The 17,127-nt window shown below is 42.5% G+C and overlaps 1 protein-coding gene and 1 pseudogene across 1 annotated transcript; both read right to left on the bottom strand.

The window, feature by feature from the left end:
* Nucleotides 1–5,123: 5,123 nt before the first annotated feature.
* Nucleotides 5,124–17,127, bottom strand: part of LOC147001290 (mRNA export factor GLE1-like) — an 84,738-nt pseudogene continuing 72,734 nt past the window's right edge.
* Nucleotides 8,636–9,097, bottom strand: LOC147001293 (eukaryotic translation initiation factor 1A-like). The gene has a single exon (XM_085830571.1). It carries the CDS (start codon nucleotides 9,068–9,070, stop codon nucleotides 8,636–8,638), a length of 435 nt encoding a protein of 144 aa, XP_085686697.1. The 5' UTR covers nucleotides 9,071–9,097.

Below are 17,127 nucleotides of genomic sequence, written 5' to 3'. Positions count from 1 at the left end.
AAGATCACAGTTCTGTGCTAACTCCAGAAAATCTTGGAAAAGTAGTTCAGCCTCAGGCAGGTAGCAGGTAGTAGCACATCAAAGGAGAGTGATGAGAAGCAGCACAGCAGGTGGCTCTGCCTCAGAGGTGGATGGTATGAGGCCAGCTTAGCTAGGCTTGAAGGAGGTAACACCTCTCTTCCCAGTGATGGCCTCCTAGGCCATCTTCTGCTACATATGCAGCTAGAGATAAGAGCTCTGGGGGTACTGGTTAGTTCATATTGTTGTTCCATCTATAGGGTTGCAGACCCCTTCAGCTCCTTGGGTGCTTTCTCTACCTTCTCCATCGGGGGCCCTGTGTTCCAACTTATAGATGACTGTGAACATGCACTTCTGTATTTGCCAGGCACTTGCATAGCCTCATATGAAACAGCTATAACAGGGTCCCTTCAGCAAAATCTTTCTGGCATATGCAATAGTGTCTGGGTGTCGGGGTTGATTATGGGGTGGATCCCCGGGTGGGGTAGTCTCTGGATAGTCCATCCTTTCAGTCTTAGCTCCAAACCTTGTCTCTAACTCCTTTCATGGGTATTTTGGTCCCTATTCTAAGGAGGAATGAAGTATCCACCCATAGGTCTTCCCTCTTTTTGATTTTCTTGTGTTTTACAAATTGTATCTTGGGTGTTCTATGTTTCTGGGCTAATGTCCACTTATCAGTGAGTGCATATCTAATGACTCCTTTTGTGATTGGGATATCTCACTAAGGATAATATCCTCCAGATACAACCATTTGTCAATGAATTTCATAAATCCATTGTTTTTAATAGCTGAGTAGTACTCCATTGTGTAAACGTACCACATATTCTGTATCCATTCTTCTGTTGAGGAATATCTAGGTTCTTTCCAGCTTCTGGATATCATAAATGAGGCTGCTATGAACATAGGAGAGCATGTGTTCTTAGTACCAGTTGGAACTTCTTCTGGGTATATGCCCCGGAGAGGTATTGCTGGATCTTCCTGGAGAGGCTGAGGTAAATTTCTTTCTTTTCTTTTAATTTTTAATATTTTTTATTACATATTTTCCTCAATTACATTTCCAATGCTATCCCAAAAGTCCCCTGTACCCTCCCCCCCCCACATCCCTACCCACCCATTCCCATTTTTTTGGCCCTGGCATTCCCCTGTACTGGGGCATATGAAGTCTGTGTGCCCAATGGGCCTCTCTTTCCAGTGATGGACAACTAGGCCATCTTTTGATAACTATGCAGCTAGAGTAAAGAGCTCTGGGGTACTGGTTAGTTCATAAGGTTGTTCCACCTATAGGGTTGCAGATCCCTTTAGCTCCTTGGGTACTTTCTCTAGCTCCTTAATTGGGAGCCCTGTGATCCATCCACTAGCTGACTGTGAGCATCCACTTCTGTGTTTGCTAGGCCCCGGCATAGTCTCACAAGAGACAGCTATATCTGGGTCCTTTCAGCAAAATCTTGCTAGTGTATGCAATGGTGTCAGCGTTTGGAAGCTGATTATGGGGTGGATCCCTGGATATGGCAGTCTCTAGATGGTCCATCCTTTCTTCACAGCTCCAAACTTTGTCTCTGTAACTACTTCCATGGGTGTTTTGTTCCCAATTCTAAGAAGGGGCAGAGTGTCCACACTTTGGTCTTCATTCTTCTTGAGTTTCATGCGTTTAGCAAATTGTGTCTTATATCTTGGGGATTCTAAGTTTTGGGCTAATATCCACTTATCAGTGAATACATATTGTGTGAGTTCCTTTGTGATTGTGTTACCTCACTCAGGATGATGCCCTCCAGGTCCATCCATTTGCCTAGGAATTTCATAAATTCATTCTTTTTAATAGCTGAGTAGTACTCCATTGTGTAAATGTACCACATTTTCTGTATCCATTCCTCTGTTGAGGGGCATCTGGGTTCTTTCCAGCTTCTGGCTATTATAAATAAGGCTGCTATGAACATAGTGGAGCATGTGTCCTTCTTAGCGGTTGGCACATCTTCTGGATATATGCCCAGGAGAGGTATTGCTGGATCTTCCAGTAGTACTATGTCCAATTTTCTAAGGAACCACCAGACTGATTTCCAGAGTGGTTGTACAAGCTTGCAATCCCACCAAAAATGGAGGAGTGTTCCTCTTTCTCCACATCCTCGCCAGCATCTGCTGTCACCTGAATTTTTGATGTTAGCCATTCTGGCTGGTGTGAGGTGGAATCTCAGGGTTGTTTTGATTTGCATTTCCCTGAAGATTAAGGATGTTGAACATTTGTTGAAAATGCTGTCTTTCTTCCACTGGATGGTTTTAGCTCCCTTGTCGAAGATCAAGTGACCGTAGGTGTGTGGGTTCATTTCTGGGTCTTCAATTCTATTCCATTGGTCTATTTGTCTGTCACTATACCAGTACCACGAAGTTTTTATCACAATTGCTCTGTAGTAAAGCTTTAGGTCCGGCATGGTGATTCCACCAGAGGTTCTTTTATCCTTGAGAAGAGTTTTTCTATCCTAGGTTTTTTGTTATTCCAGATGAATTTGCAGATTGCACTTTCCAATTTGTTGAAGAATTGAGTTGGAATTTTGATGAGGATTGCATTGAATCTGTAGATTGCTTTCGGCAAGATAGCCATTTTTACAATGTTGATCCTGCCAATCCATGAGCATGGGAGATCTTTCCATCTTCTGAGATCTTCTATAATTTCTTTCTTCAGAGACTTGAAGTTTTTATTATACAGATCTTTCACTTCCTTAGTTAGAGTCACGCCAAGATATTTTATATTATTTGTGACTATTGAGAAGGGTGTTGTTTCCCTAATTTCTTTCTCAGCCTGTTTATTCTTTGTGTAGAGAAAGGCCATTGATTTGTTTGAGTTAATTTTATATCCAGCTACTTCACCGAAGCTGTTTATCAGGTTTAGGAGTTCTCTGGTGAAATTTTTAGGGTCACTTATATATACTATCATATCATCTGCAAAAAGTGATATTTTGACTTCATCTTTTCCAATTGTATCCCTTTGATCTCCTTTTGTTGTCAAATTGCTCTGGCTAGGACTTCAAGTACAATGTTGAATAGGTATGGGGAAAGTGGACAGCCTTGTCTAGTCCCTGATTTTAGAGAGATTGCTTCAAGCTTCTCACCATTTACTTTGATGTTGGCTACTGGTTTGCTATAGATTGCTTTTATCATGTTTAGGTATGGGCCTTGAATTCCTGATCTTTCCAAGACTTTTATCATGAATGGGTCGATCCCATAATCAGCTTCTAAACGCGGACACCATTGCATACACTAGCAAGATTTTGCTGAAAGGACCCAAATATAGCTGTCTCTTGTGAGACTATGTAGGGGCCTAGCAAACACAGGAGTGGATGCTCACAGTCAGCTATTGAATGTATCACAGGGCTCCCAATGGAGAAGCTAGAGAAAGTACCCAAGGAGCTAAAGGGATCTGCAACCCTATAGTTGGAACAACATGATGAACTAACCAGTACCCCGGAGCTCTTGTCTCTAGCTGCATATGTATCGAAAGATGGCCTAGTCGGCCATCAATGGAAAGAGAGGCCCATTGGACTTGCAAACTTTATATGCCCCAATATAGGGGAATGCCAGGGCCAAAAGAATCGTAATAGATGGTTAGGGAAGTGGGGGGGGGGGGTAATGGGGGACTTTTGGGATAGCATTGGAAATGTAATTGAGGAAAATATGTAATAAAAATATTAAAAATTAAAAAAAAAGAGTTGGAAGAGTGGGGGAGAGAGAAGCGGCTGGCGGAGGGTGAGGGGAAGACAGAGGGTCAGAGATTCTGTGGGAAGAGGAAAGGCTGTTGCTGTATCATTATTTATTAACTCTTGAATTTTGAATCCTGTACACTAAGTAATTTTTAAACACATTGCCTTTGGTTTTCTCTATCTGTATGGTGTATGTGTCATGGGACAACAAAGACCCATAAAACAGCAATAGCTTGATCAAGTTTTCATATGTAGTCACTGGTAAATTTAGGGTTTACACTTATTTTGGAAAGTACAATAAAAATTTAAAATGATAAAAAAAAGGATGTTGAACATATTTTCAGGTGCTTCTCTGCCATTCGGTATTCCTCAGGTGAGAATTCTTTGTTCAGTTCTGAGCCCCATTTTTTAATGGGGTTATTTGATTTTCTGGAGTCCACCTTCTTGAGTTCTTTATATATATTGGATATTAGTCCCCTATCTGATTTAGGATAGGTAGAGATCCTTTCCCAATCTGTTGGTGGTCTTTTTGCCCATGTCTCAGAGTATAAGAGATGATTGAGGACAGCTGACTACAAACTAATTGTACCAGAAAAAATGGGCATACACTTACTGATAATTATTTATTGTTGTCCACACATGGGATTCCTGAGAATGTGGGACTTAGTCCACCAGTTGCACATCTGAATTAGAGATGGTAATTTGAAAACAGCTTAAATTGTTGAGAAATATAAGGAGAGACAAAGGGTGCAGCTAAGAGCTAAGTGCACTTTTTTACAAGTTCTTGTAACTTGTGAAAATTAGAAAGGCCAGTTCTGTATCTGTCTGTAACACCTATAAAACTATGAAACCTGACAAGGGACTGACATAAGGCTGTGAATTATAAACCCCTCATTTAAAATATGTTTATTTATTTTTATTTCTATGACTACACTACAGCGGTTTTCAGATACACACAAGAAGAGTGCATTGTATCCCATTACAGATGGTTATGAGCCACCCTGTGGTTGCTGGGAATTGAACTCAGGACTCCTGCAAGAACAGTTAGTGCTGTTAACCGCTGAGCCATCTCTCCAGCCCTAAAAGCATCATTCAATTGTACAGATATATAAAAACACACTGATGAATTTCTCCATCTGACATGATTCTTCCAAACCTGCTGTGTCAGTAGCTTTATATTGTTGCCCCTCCTGCCACACAGTGTTACAAAGGACATTGAGAGTGCCAGAAGGAGGTGGTCAGAAAGCCTATGTGGACATGAACCTCTCTGTATTGAAGAGTTTTCTCCAAGAACAGCTTGAAACATTTGAAAGAGCCAATCTGTCCTGATCTTGTGATGGCTTCAACTCTGGGCAAGTAGTCCTCTTGGGTGAGAAGTATTGGGTGAGAAGTTTCAGAACTGGATGTGGTACTGCTTCATGAGGGTGTTCTAGACATGTGTTTTAGAAAGTTGTCCTGTTTCTCAACTCTGGAATCCATCACTTGGTAGCCAAGCATCTGTTGAGAATCCTCCAAATCTATCTCTTCCTTGAAAGGTAGGTAGAAAGGAATGGAATATGGACAATTATTGTGGAGATGAACAAGAATGAGGTCTCCCACTTTGGGGTGAAGCATCCAGATACCAGAAGCCACCACTGCAATGGGGAATGCTGCTTCATGGTGAGAGCCCACTTATTCCTCCCCTTGTTTCACAAATTTCCCTGCCAGTTTGTACTGGACAAAGTCCAGCCCTTCATGGCTAAGAGTGACAGGCACCGAATGTCCACCCGATTGGACAGGCTTTCCAGAGAGCAGGTATGGATCTCCTCAAAGACCTCCTTCAGCTTTGAACTTGCGATGCTGGAGATCTGGCACAGTGGGGTGGTGACTGCCTTCTGCAAGTCCACTTTTATCATTTTGGTCTGACTGTCCTTGTTACTGTCCAGGTCTTCAAAGGGAAACACACATTTGCCAGAAGCATCCTGAAGTTGCTGGTACCACTGTATCTTACTATCTTGTACCTTCACCAGCACGTCTTCAATCTGTGTCTCTGCTGCACTTGGGCTGGGTACAGAGCTCTGGGCAGGAGCCCTTGTACCCCAATGAACCTGTGACTCCTTCCACTTGAACCAGGGCCTCCTGCTCCCTCACTTCAGAGGCTCCAGTGATCATCTGCTCCAAACTCAAGATGAGGTCCAGCATCTCCAGCAGGGCCAGCTCATCCTCAGCTTGGTTCACTGCTGTGGAATAGCCACTCTTAAAGGTGCTGTGAATGATTCTGGAAATGAGGCCACACAGCTGGTTGTCCAGAGGCTGGAAGGCAACCAGGTCCACATTCAGGAGGTCTTTGTGCTGACTGGAGATATCTACCTGCTGGTTGATCTGCAGGGTCTCCATTGGTACCATACATTTATTTGTGTTATTAAAAACCAGAGCTGGAGAAAGTCCCTTTCTGGTAGTAGGTCTCCTGTGCCTGAGAAGTGCTAGAAACATGATTCTTCAAGTAGATCTAAATCATTAGCATCTGTAGATCACCAGAGGTCCCAATTCTGGACCATGTCCAGATCAGTTCACAGTGGCAGTTAAACTGTAAATCACTTGCCCTGGGGGACTTTTTAAAAACAAACAAACAAAAACAACAACAAAAACAAATTCCCAAGCCATACTTGCTAAAAATTCTGGTAAGTATGTGCTTTTATGTGATGTGGAATTTGGGTGGGTTTTGGTTGAGTTTCTTGTAGATATGGACGACCAAGGGGTTGTTGAAAACTAATTGTACTAAATGTCTTTTGATAAGCCTTCTGCTCACACTTTTGTAACTGTCTGAAGTATATAGTTTGTGTATATTGATAGAGATCATTTATAACTAAAGCATTTAATTTTTTTGTACTAGAAAAACTTTTGAATATTTTAATTCACTATTCAGATATGAAAATTCAAGGTTAGTTTAATTACTCAAATTAATGAATAGTTTTGGACACGTTAATAGAGCTCATAAATGCCTGCTACTATGGCTCTAGGACTCATGGTACCTTCCATCTCAAGTAGGCACCTGAATACATAAAGCTCATACAAATATACATCAATAAAATAAATCTTGACAAAAAGAAAGGAATGAAGTAGAACAGGTAGGAAAGGGGGCTGGAAAGATGACTCAGTGGTTAAGAGCACTGGCTGCTCTTCCAGAGTCCTGAGTTCAATTTCCAGCAAACACATAGTGGCTCATAACCACCTATAATAGGATCCAATGCCCTCTTCTGGTGTGTCTTAAGGCAGCTATAGTACTCATATACATAAAATAAATAAGTCTTAAAAAAAAAAAAAAAAAAAGGCCAGGCGTGGTGGCACACACCTTTAATCCCAGCACTCCCAGAGGCAGAGTCAGGCAGATTACTGAGTTCGAAGCCAGCCTGGTCTACAAAGTGAGTTCCAGGATAGCCATGGCTATACAGAGAAACCCTGTCTCACCCCTCTCCCAAAAAAAAGAACAGTTAGGAAAAATCAGAAAGGTTGAAAGAAGGTAGTCAATTTCCATACAGATACATGAGCTATATTGAACTCTATCCTAGAAAGTCAACTCTATGAATGTTCAGAATTGGTACAAGCCTGATACAGATGCAGACGAGGGTGAATTATCAGAGTAAGCAGCATTCTCTTGTGAGTACCATGCAGTATTGGGGAGGATGTGATCTACAACCCATCCAGAGTAAGAAGATGGTTTGGGAAGAGTCCTGCATTCTTCTAAAATATCCTGGTAGCACAGCAGACACTGGTGATCATAGTACTTGCAGGCTTGTGTTGGGGAGTCCCCTCCTGGTTTGCCAGCAGAGACCATCAGACTGCATTGATCTTTTTCTTTTTCAGAAATCATGTAATCATTTATTTTCATTATACACCAGAGATATAATGAACATATTAAAAGGAAAAAAATTTTTATATAACAACATGATGTTAATGTGTCTTGTTTCTGGACTCCTCCATTCAGAAAACAGTAACCTCATTTTCATTAAGCTGTGGCTCCTTTTCCATTAACCTAAGCTTAGTTTAAGGAAAAGTAAGCTTGTACAATTATGTAACTAACTTTACTCAATACACAGTAATTCATTTTCCTTTTTTGTTTCTTTGTTTGTTTTTTTGTTTTGTTTTGTTTTTTCGAGACAGGGTTTCTCTGTGTAGCCCTGGCTGTCCTGGAACTCACTCTGTAGACCAGGGTGGCCTTGAACTCAGAAATCCACCTGCCTCTGCCTCCCAAGTGCTAGGATTAAGTAATTCATTTTCTAAGCCCTCAATACAGAAGCTAACTTCTTGAAAGTGTCTTAACATAAAGGACCTACCTACTTTACAAAGTAAACAATACTTCATGTGCTCTTAACAGCTACCTGCTTTGAAAATTTCTCTATGCAAGAATCAGAAGAGACTTACTTCTCTTTATTTTCATTCTTTTTTGAGTATGCCTTACAAGATTATATATGAACATTGTCCACTATTATATTTTTAAACACAAGAAAATGATCATCTCCTCTAAGCATTTAATTTCTGCAATGCCTAATTTTTAAAACTCAAAATTGCTACCCATCTAACTTTAAAAATGCACTGTAAGATGTGACAACTTGTGGGTGGAAACAATTTAAAGGATCAAGGGAGTGTATACAACCAGGGCCAGAAATGAAAGGTCACAAATGGAATGCCAGTCCCTTAACAGTGCGCAATGCTGTGCCCTAAGTTCAGTTATACCCATAAGCACAAAGTGTTAACTTGTCACTTAAAATAGATAACTCAACATCTTAGGTTTTCAAACAAATATAATACTTCAAAACATAAAAGCCATCAATTTGCATTAACAAGCCACACTCATGCCAAATGAAGTTTTACTTAACAGCTGAAGGTCAAGATGCCAATTGTGTTGAACTATCTTCAGGGAACTTGGAATATAGCATGCTTAGATTAGGTTAGATGTCATCAGTGTCTTCATCATCATCTCTAATATCATCAAACACGATTTCATCATCATCCCCAGGACCAAATGTGTCCGCTTCATTGATTTTGGCATGTTCTGGAAGTTCTCCATAGGCCCTCAGACTTCTTGCTTCATCTGGATTGTACTTTAAGATTACATCAGCTTTGTTATCTTGATAGCCTCGTAGACCAATCAATATAATGTCTGAGGTATTTATCCAAACCTTTTTTCTCAACTTTCCTCTTATGTGGCACAGCCTCCTTACACCATCAAAACACATTGCTTCCAACCGTCCACATCCCAGCATTTTGGTGACCTGAGCATACTCTTGCCCATATTCTTTAAACACCAACTCTCTTTTCTCAGATTCATTTTCATTTTTACCTCTGCGCCTGTTTTTGCCTCCTTTGCCTTTATTCTTTGGCATGATGGAAAAGGCAAAAACAGCAGTCGAGTGAGGGACTCCTGGCAGACAGTGGCTGAAAGTGGCTGTGATTCACTTCCAAGAGCTACTACAGTCTTAGGATGGGTGCCAGGAAGTATCTAACAGTGGTAGATCTGAAAGCAACTGATTTAAATAGAAGATCCACAAGACACAAAATGTTCCAGAGTCCTGGATTCTGATAGTTACAAAATAGTACTTCAGCTTCTGGCCTGGTGCTCAGGAAGGTGTAGTCTCCCCAGTAGGGACAAAATGCAGCAGAACTCCTTTATCTTTGCAGTACCTGCATTGACCTATTAAAAAGAAATGAAACAAGTTTTCCTTGGATAACTATTCGGGAAATAATTTTTTTATCAATATTTCTGCACACAACATTGAATTGTATAGCTTTTTTTAATTAGATATTTTCTCTATTTACATTTCAAATGTTATCCCCTTTCCTAGTTTCCCCTCCAATACCCCCCTATTCTCTATCCTCCTGCTGCTCCCTAAGCCACCCACTCTTGCTTACTGCCCAATGCATTCCCCTATACTGGAGCATAGAACCTTCACAGGACCAAGTGGGGGCATCTCCTCCAATTGATGACTGACTAGGCTATCCTCTAATATATATGCAGCTAGAGCCATGAGTCCTTCAATGTGTTTTCTTTAATTTTTAGTTTATTCTCACAGAGCACTGGGGTTACTGGTTAGTAACGGGTGTCCTTTGTTACATCCCAACATTGAGAAATCCAACAAGAATCATTGGAACAGACTTCAAATGAATCATTTGAAAGAATAAACAAGAAAGGGGGGTAAACACAGACTGGGGTAGGTGGATAATTAATCTGGTTTACCAAAGTTTTATTGAACCCAGTGATCTCTACACTGGTTTAGTATATCCATAAGAGTCCAGGGAGGCAGCATGTATTCCCCGATACTGAGCAAATCTTAAGATGCCAGTAAAAGAAGCCTTTCCAACTGTTCCTCCCTGGATAAAGATCAAAGGATTGAGTTCTGTACAACTGCCATTGACTCCACAAAGCACCCACTTGTGAAAGGGATGCATTCTAAAGTCCTGTATGAAAAGTCCCTTTTTCATAACAAATTCCTTCTCTGGGTCAGCCATCATGTTGGGAGAAAAGGAAAAGGTTTTACACTGATCTGCCCAACGATGATAGAGGATTGACAATCAGACCAAGGCAGGATCAGCCCTTCATCTTCCAAGCTACAATGAGGGGCTATTTTTGGTTGGGGGGGACGTTCTTTGTCTGAAAAGTTAGGTGGTAGAAATGTACCATTAACCCAAATTGCCTCCTACAAGAAGGTTCGATTTGTAAAGGTTATATCTGCGTTGGAGTATCTTGGGTTGTGCACACCCAACCTCCTCGGTGCTCATTAAACATCCCCAAAGCTCGAGCTGTGAGGTTAATACATTTTCCTGGTCTATTAATTTGAAAACATAAAGAACCCTGTTCTAATAAAGAGCGATTTTCTCCTAATGGTGGTCGGGTAGGATCATAGGGTAGATATGGTAAATCTAATGTTTTATTAGTAGTAAAGAATTTTGGAAAAACTATAGCATCATGGCGAACTGGCATTCATTTAGGGAAAGTCGAGAGAATGGCCCATCTCTGTTCGCCAATCATACTAGGAACCTGAGACAAGTTCAATATTGTCAGAATCAGGAGCAGGCCTCGGGAGGTCAGCATCTTCCACACCATCCTTGATTACTATCTTGCGGGTGAGTCGTTCCAGCAGTCAAAATGGTTTTGTCTTCACTCTGTGGAAAAACACAAACAGCTCCCCTGGATCTTATCAAAATAGGATCCAGGCCTTTCCACAGACCAGATAAGACATCCTTCCATTTCACCATTTCTTTTGGTCTATCAGGGTCTGAGCTATGTCAATTGGCTGCAGAGCGATCTTGCTCGTCAAGATTCAAAAAATTAAGTGTAAAGAGTGCCATAGATACAGCTACTCTTGGCACTGAGGGCAGAGTGTCATCAACTCCCCCCTTTTGTTTTATAAAATAAGACTTGAGTGTACGATGGGCACGTTGCACAATGCCTTGTCCTTGAGGATTATAAGGAAGGCCAGTCAGGTGAGTGACATCCATTTGATGACAAAATTGCTGAAATTTATAAGAGGTATATGCTGGCCCATTATCAGTTTTAAGAATTGTGGGCTTGCCCCAAGCACTCCACGCTTCTAAACAGTGCTGTATAACATGAGAGGCTTTCTCACCTGTTAAAGGTGTAGCAAACATAACACCAGAGCAGGTGTCAATGGAAGCATGTAGATGTTGATTTCTTCCAAAGGAGGAAATATGAGTGACATCCATTTGCCAGACCTGTAATGGCCTGATGCCTCGGGGGTTTACCCCTACATGAGGAGTAGGCAGAAATTGACAACAGTTTTGACATTGGGTGACAATGTCACAAGCTTCCTTCCTGGTTAAAGTGAAACGGCGGCATAATGTTTCAGCCATCACGTGGAAGCGTTTATGAAACTCCCTTGCAGCCTCTGCCTGCGAGGACAGAGCAGCAGCCACGATTCTAGTGGCTTTGTCTGCCAAGTCATTTCCATGAGACTTGGGGCCAGGAAGGCCAGAGTGAGCCCTAACATGAGTAATATACACAAGATGTCTTCTATGTAACAGGGCTGACTGAATTTGCTGAAAAATGTGAGCAAGCTTGCTAGAGGGTCTAACTAAGCCAGCAACTCCAAGCGTATTAACTGCATTAACCACATATAAGGAATCAGATACAATATTCAGCGGTCCCGGAAAAGTTTCAAGGACCTCTAGAACTACCAAACACTCTACAACCTGGAGTGATGTCTCATTATATAGTTTAGATGTTACTTGGCCATTTATTATATATGCACCTATACCAGATTTGGATCCATCTGTATACACTACCACCCCATCCGGAAGTGGGTGTTTGGCTGTTATTACTGGAAACACTATAGCTTGGCTTAAGGCGAACTGTAAAATTGGATGTTTTGGATAATGAATATCAATTTGTCCTGAATAGGAGGCAACCAAGACTGCCCAATCGTTAGTTGTTGCTACCAGGGTTTGAACTTGAGCAGAAGTATAAGGTACAATTAGCATATGAGGTTCTTTCCCGAAATGAGTAATGGCTGCTATTATCCCCCGAAGTGCGAGTTCAGCAACTGCATTAGGATACCACTCAATGATTTTTTTCAGGGGAAGCATTAGGATGGACCCGCAACAGGGGTCCATTTTGCCACAAGACTGCTGTTGGTAACTGTGCAGTTTTTAATATGCACAATTTAAATGACTTTGACTCGTCAATGCGTTGTAATTGAGCATCTTGTAAGGCCTTTTCTACACCTTGTAAAGCTTGACATGCAGCTTTCACTACAGTCCTCCAATTGCCAGGGGTCATTGCCAGAGTCACAAGCCTTTCGACTTGGGCTACAGTAAAGTTGGCATTGACTCCATAGTTATGGACTGACTCGGCAAGTTCTTTAATCTGTATATACTCCACTGGGGCATGAACGCGTCCGCCATAGGAGCCTTCAAAGACTGGGAACGCTTGCTGCACTTTTCTCTGTTCCTCTTTTGAAATGAATGAGTCTGAATGATACCTCTGCACATAAGGCAGAGGTGCACTAGGACCCAGAGGTCGAGGGGTCAGAGACCACGCAGCGATTTGACATTTGTCTCTAGCTGCTTTTGCTTTCTCTATGTTATTCTGTGACTGATTAGCTCGTCTTTCATCTGTCTGGTATCTTTCTCCCTCATAGAGTGCTGCTTATTCCTCTAAGTCTGTTTCCTTAGAGGAGCTAAGTTCTTTATCCGATTCTGAGCTACTGACAGCTAGTGCCTTGAACTCATCTAATGGCGGGTAGAGGCTCCTTTCCTTATGTGCCTCCCCAGCTCGATCTCTCTCCTTCTCTCCCTTTCCATCCCTTTTTCTAAGCTCTCCCAGGGCATTTTTTCCCTTATATTTCATTTCCTTGGGCTCAAGCCCCCTGGAAAGGCCTTTAATCTTGAGTGCACCTTGTTTCCTTTTAACTCTTACTCCCTCTCCCCACTCTGTCTCTGATAGACTGTCTTGAATTTCGTCTAAAACTTTCCGCCCCACTTCAACCATTTGCTGACAATCCTCATCTGTTAAGCACGATCTCACCAGTTTCCACAATGGCGTGGTCCCTGCTTTACGTTTGCCATTCTGCTGTTCCCTAACTAGATCTCCTTTCAGTTTGTCCCATGAGGCGACAGTTAATGACCCTGAGCAAGCATACCATGGTGCCACAGGGTCTATCTCCCTGACAAAGCCCTCTATAGTCTCAGTGGCGATTTTAAGGCCACACTGCTTCATGACCGACCGTAAGGCCCTTACTACAGAGTGGGAGATTCCCATACTGGTCGCTGTCCAGGACTGACCGCAACTGAGAACCAGTCAGCAATACTGGTAGCTGTCCAGGCCTGACCTCGACTGAGAACCAGTCAGCAGTTCCACCAGTGGAAGCAAAACAAAACGGAAAGCGAAGGAACAATCTCCGTGAAAACAATCAAAAGGGCATCTAAATCTGGAGAAATTTCAAGACTGTACGTACCTTACAGAGCCTTAATGTCCTGAAGCTCTGATTCCGCCCTGCGAACAGGGGATCTCCCTTGTGCTGGTGTGATGGTATAAAGTTCCCGGGTTCCTCAGCGCCACTTATCCCGAGCTGTCGTTCTCGCCCGCAAGAACACACTCAGACAACCGGATTCTTCTGCAGCAAAAAGCTTTATTGCTCCTTCAAGAGGGAAGACCCAGACACCGGAAAATGGCATTGCTTATATAGCCCTCAGCCATGGCGTTTCAGCACCTGATGTGGCGTGTCAGCTCCTGATTTGTTGCTCACCCATCACCCCATTATATGCCCCGAGATAGGCAGTGACTAGGCGTGAGTTCACTCTTGCACCTGTGTACAAGGCTTGTTTACTAGTTAGGCAAAGCAGAGGCCGGCACCATCTAATAATGGTGATTGCTCCTGGCATGGCTCTCCACAGGATTACCTTGGATGGACCTGGGACCCTGGGGCACAACTGTCTGTGAATTAGTTTTCTGGCAGACATAGTGAACTGATTGGGCCATCTACACCTGACAGTCTTTCCATGCTTGCTTCCCAACATGGGACAGCCAGCCAGACCCAATCTCACTGACTACTTGCACTGCAGACTACATGACAGCAGCACACACACACTGCCAGCTGCAACCCAAAGAAAAGACAGGGAGCCTGCTCATTGTTATATTGTTTGATATAAACTAAATGAGGAGGAATTTATTTTATCATAGTTTCACATCAGGGTCATTTGTCCTCCTATGGTCTTGGACAGAGCATCATGGACAGAGGAGCACGAGGCAGAGGCTGCTCCTCTCTTGGTGGACAGGAATTGAGAATGAGAGATTGTCCAGGACCAGTCCAACCTTCAAAGTCTTGCTTTTTCCAACTATGTTCCATCTCTTTGCTTTTTTTAGAACCTCCCAAAACATTGCCAGCAGCTGGGGCCCAGGTGATTGACACATGAGCCTGTAAGAGAGAATTTCTTATTAAAATCATAGGAGTGGTCATAAAATCTACCTTTGACCTGATAGGCATCCAAGAGAGTTGGAGATGGATGATAATCATTAAGCTAGACTTTTGATTAAGCTCTAACAATCTAGCTTCCACCTGCTTCTTCCTCTAGCAGCATTTATCAATAAACAAGTGAATACTAAAGTGGAGTGTATGCCTGTACTATTCTTAAGTCTGAGTACATTTGGGATGTAGGTAAAGAAGAATATTTGCTAACCAGCTTTTGAGTAAAATCACCCAGTATTTTATTCACAGAAGGAATCTTACAGCTGATTTGGTTCAGTGTACATAGGGTGAGGTCTAACCACATGCTTTTTGAAATGGCACAAAGACTGATTACTGTTCAGGTGTTCTTCTGACCTTACTTTACATATGCTAGGCTAGGAAAACAGGGCTACTCTGGTGATTTGAATGAGAGGGCCTCCCTACCCCCCTATAGGCTCATCTTCTTGAATGTTTGGTTTTCAGTTGGTAGATTGTTTAGGAAGGATTAGGAGGTATGACCTTGTTGGAATAAGTGTGTCACTGAGGGTGAGTTTTAAGACTTTCTTTTTTTTGATTGAGACTTTCTTTTATTAGATATTGTCTTTATATACATTTCAAATGCAATCCCAAAAGTCCCCTACACCCTCCCCCCTCCCCCCGCACCCTGCTCCCCTACCCAGCCACTCCAACTTCTTGACCTGGCATTCCCCTGTACTAGGGAATATAAAGTTTGCAATACCAAGGGACCTCTCTGTTGGGGCTGACCTGCAGCTCTCAAGTCTGTGTTTGAGCTGGGGTGATGCATCTTGGAACTGAAAGGAAAGAGTGGAATCTAGCTGGGTAAAGAGAGAAATGGAGTCAAGACTGTATTCTGATCAAGACTCCACTTTAATGTTGGCGAACAGGCTTTATAAAGAAGAGGGGAGGTCCATTCCCAGTCACACAAAGTTCCTTTGAAGTTGTCAGATCAGCCTTTTAGTAGGAACTTGTGAAGATCACACTTCAGAGCTAACTGCAGAAAATCTTGGAGAACTGGTTTGGCCTCAGGCAGGTAGCAGGTAGTAGCACATCAAAGGAGAGTGATGAGAAGCTGCAGAGCAGGTGGCTCTGCCTCAGAGGTGGATGGTCTGAGGCCAGCCTAGCTAGGCTTGAAGGAGGTAAAACCTCTCATCCCAGTGATGGCCACCTAGCTCATCTTCTGCTACATATGCAGCTAGAGATACAAGCTCTGAGGGTACTGGTTAGTGCATATTGTTGTTCCACCTATAGGCTTGCAGACCCCTTCAGTTCCTTGGGTGCTTTCTCTATCTTCTCCATTGGGGGCCCTGTGTTCCATCTTATAGATGACTGTGAGCATCCACTTCAGTATTTGCCTGGCACTGGCATAGCCTCATATGAGACAGCTATAACAGGGTCCCTTCAGCAAAATCTTTCTGGCATATGCAATAGTGTCTGGGTTTGGTGGTTGATTATGAGGTGGATCCCCAGGTGGGGTAGTCTCTGGATAGTCCATCCTTTAGTCTTAGCTCCTAACCTTGTCTCTGGAACTCCTTTCATGGGTATTTTGTTCCCTATTCTAAAGAGGAATGAAGTATTCACCCATTGGTCTTCCCTCTTTTTGATTTTCTTGTGTTTTGCAAATTGTATCTTGGGTGTTCTATGTTTCTGGGCTAATATCCACTTATCAATGAGTGCATATCTAATGACTTCTTCTGTGATTGGGTTATGTCACTAAGGATGATATTCTCCAGATATATCGATTTGTCAAAGAGTTTCATAAATCCATTGTTTTTCATAGCTGAGTAGTACTCCAAGGTGTAAATGTACCACATATTCTGTATCCATTCTTCTGTTGAGGGACATCTGGGTTCTATCCAACTTCTGGCTATTATAAATATGGCTGCTATGAACATAGTGGAGCATGTGGTCTTAGTACCAGTTTGAACTTCTTCTGGGTATATGCCCAGGAGAGGTATTGCTCGATCTTCCGGGAGAAGTGGGGGTTACTTTCAAAAGCCCAATCCATGACCAGTCTCTCACGCTCTGCCTCTGGTTTTTAGATCAGGATGTAAGTCTCAGTTACTCTTTTAGTGCCATGCCTATTTACCTAGAGCTTTGCTTCCCACAGAGATGATCAGGAACTCACCCTCTGAAACCGTAGGCAATCTCCTAATGAAATGCTTCATCTGTAAGTTGCCTTGGTCATGGTGTCTCAGTGTTAGAATAGTAACAAGGACTGGAGAGATGGATTTGCATGTGAGAGTGCTTGCTGCTCGATCAAATAGCCAGAGCCAGAGCCGGAACCAGAGTCGGAGCCAGAGCCTGAGCAACATCCTTTCTGATAGTAGGTCTCCTTGGCCTGAGAAGAGCCAGAAACATGGTTTTCAAGGAGATCTAAATCTCTAGCATCTGTAGATCACAGGAGGTTCCAATTATGGACCATGTCCAGATCAATTCACAGTGGCAATTAAACTGTAAAT

This window comes from Mus caroli, unplaced genomic scaffold (genome assembly GCF_978045245.1).
Source record: "Mus caroli unplaced genomic scaffold, Mus_caroli_1 scaffold_14, whole genome shotgun sequence".
Lineage (NCBI taxonomy): Eukaryota > Metazoa > Chordata > Mammalia > Rodentia > Muridae > Mus > Mus caroli.
The sequence above is the reverse complement of the archived record's forward strand: the minus strand, read 5'-3'. Positions and strand labels throughout refer to the sequence as shown.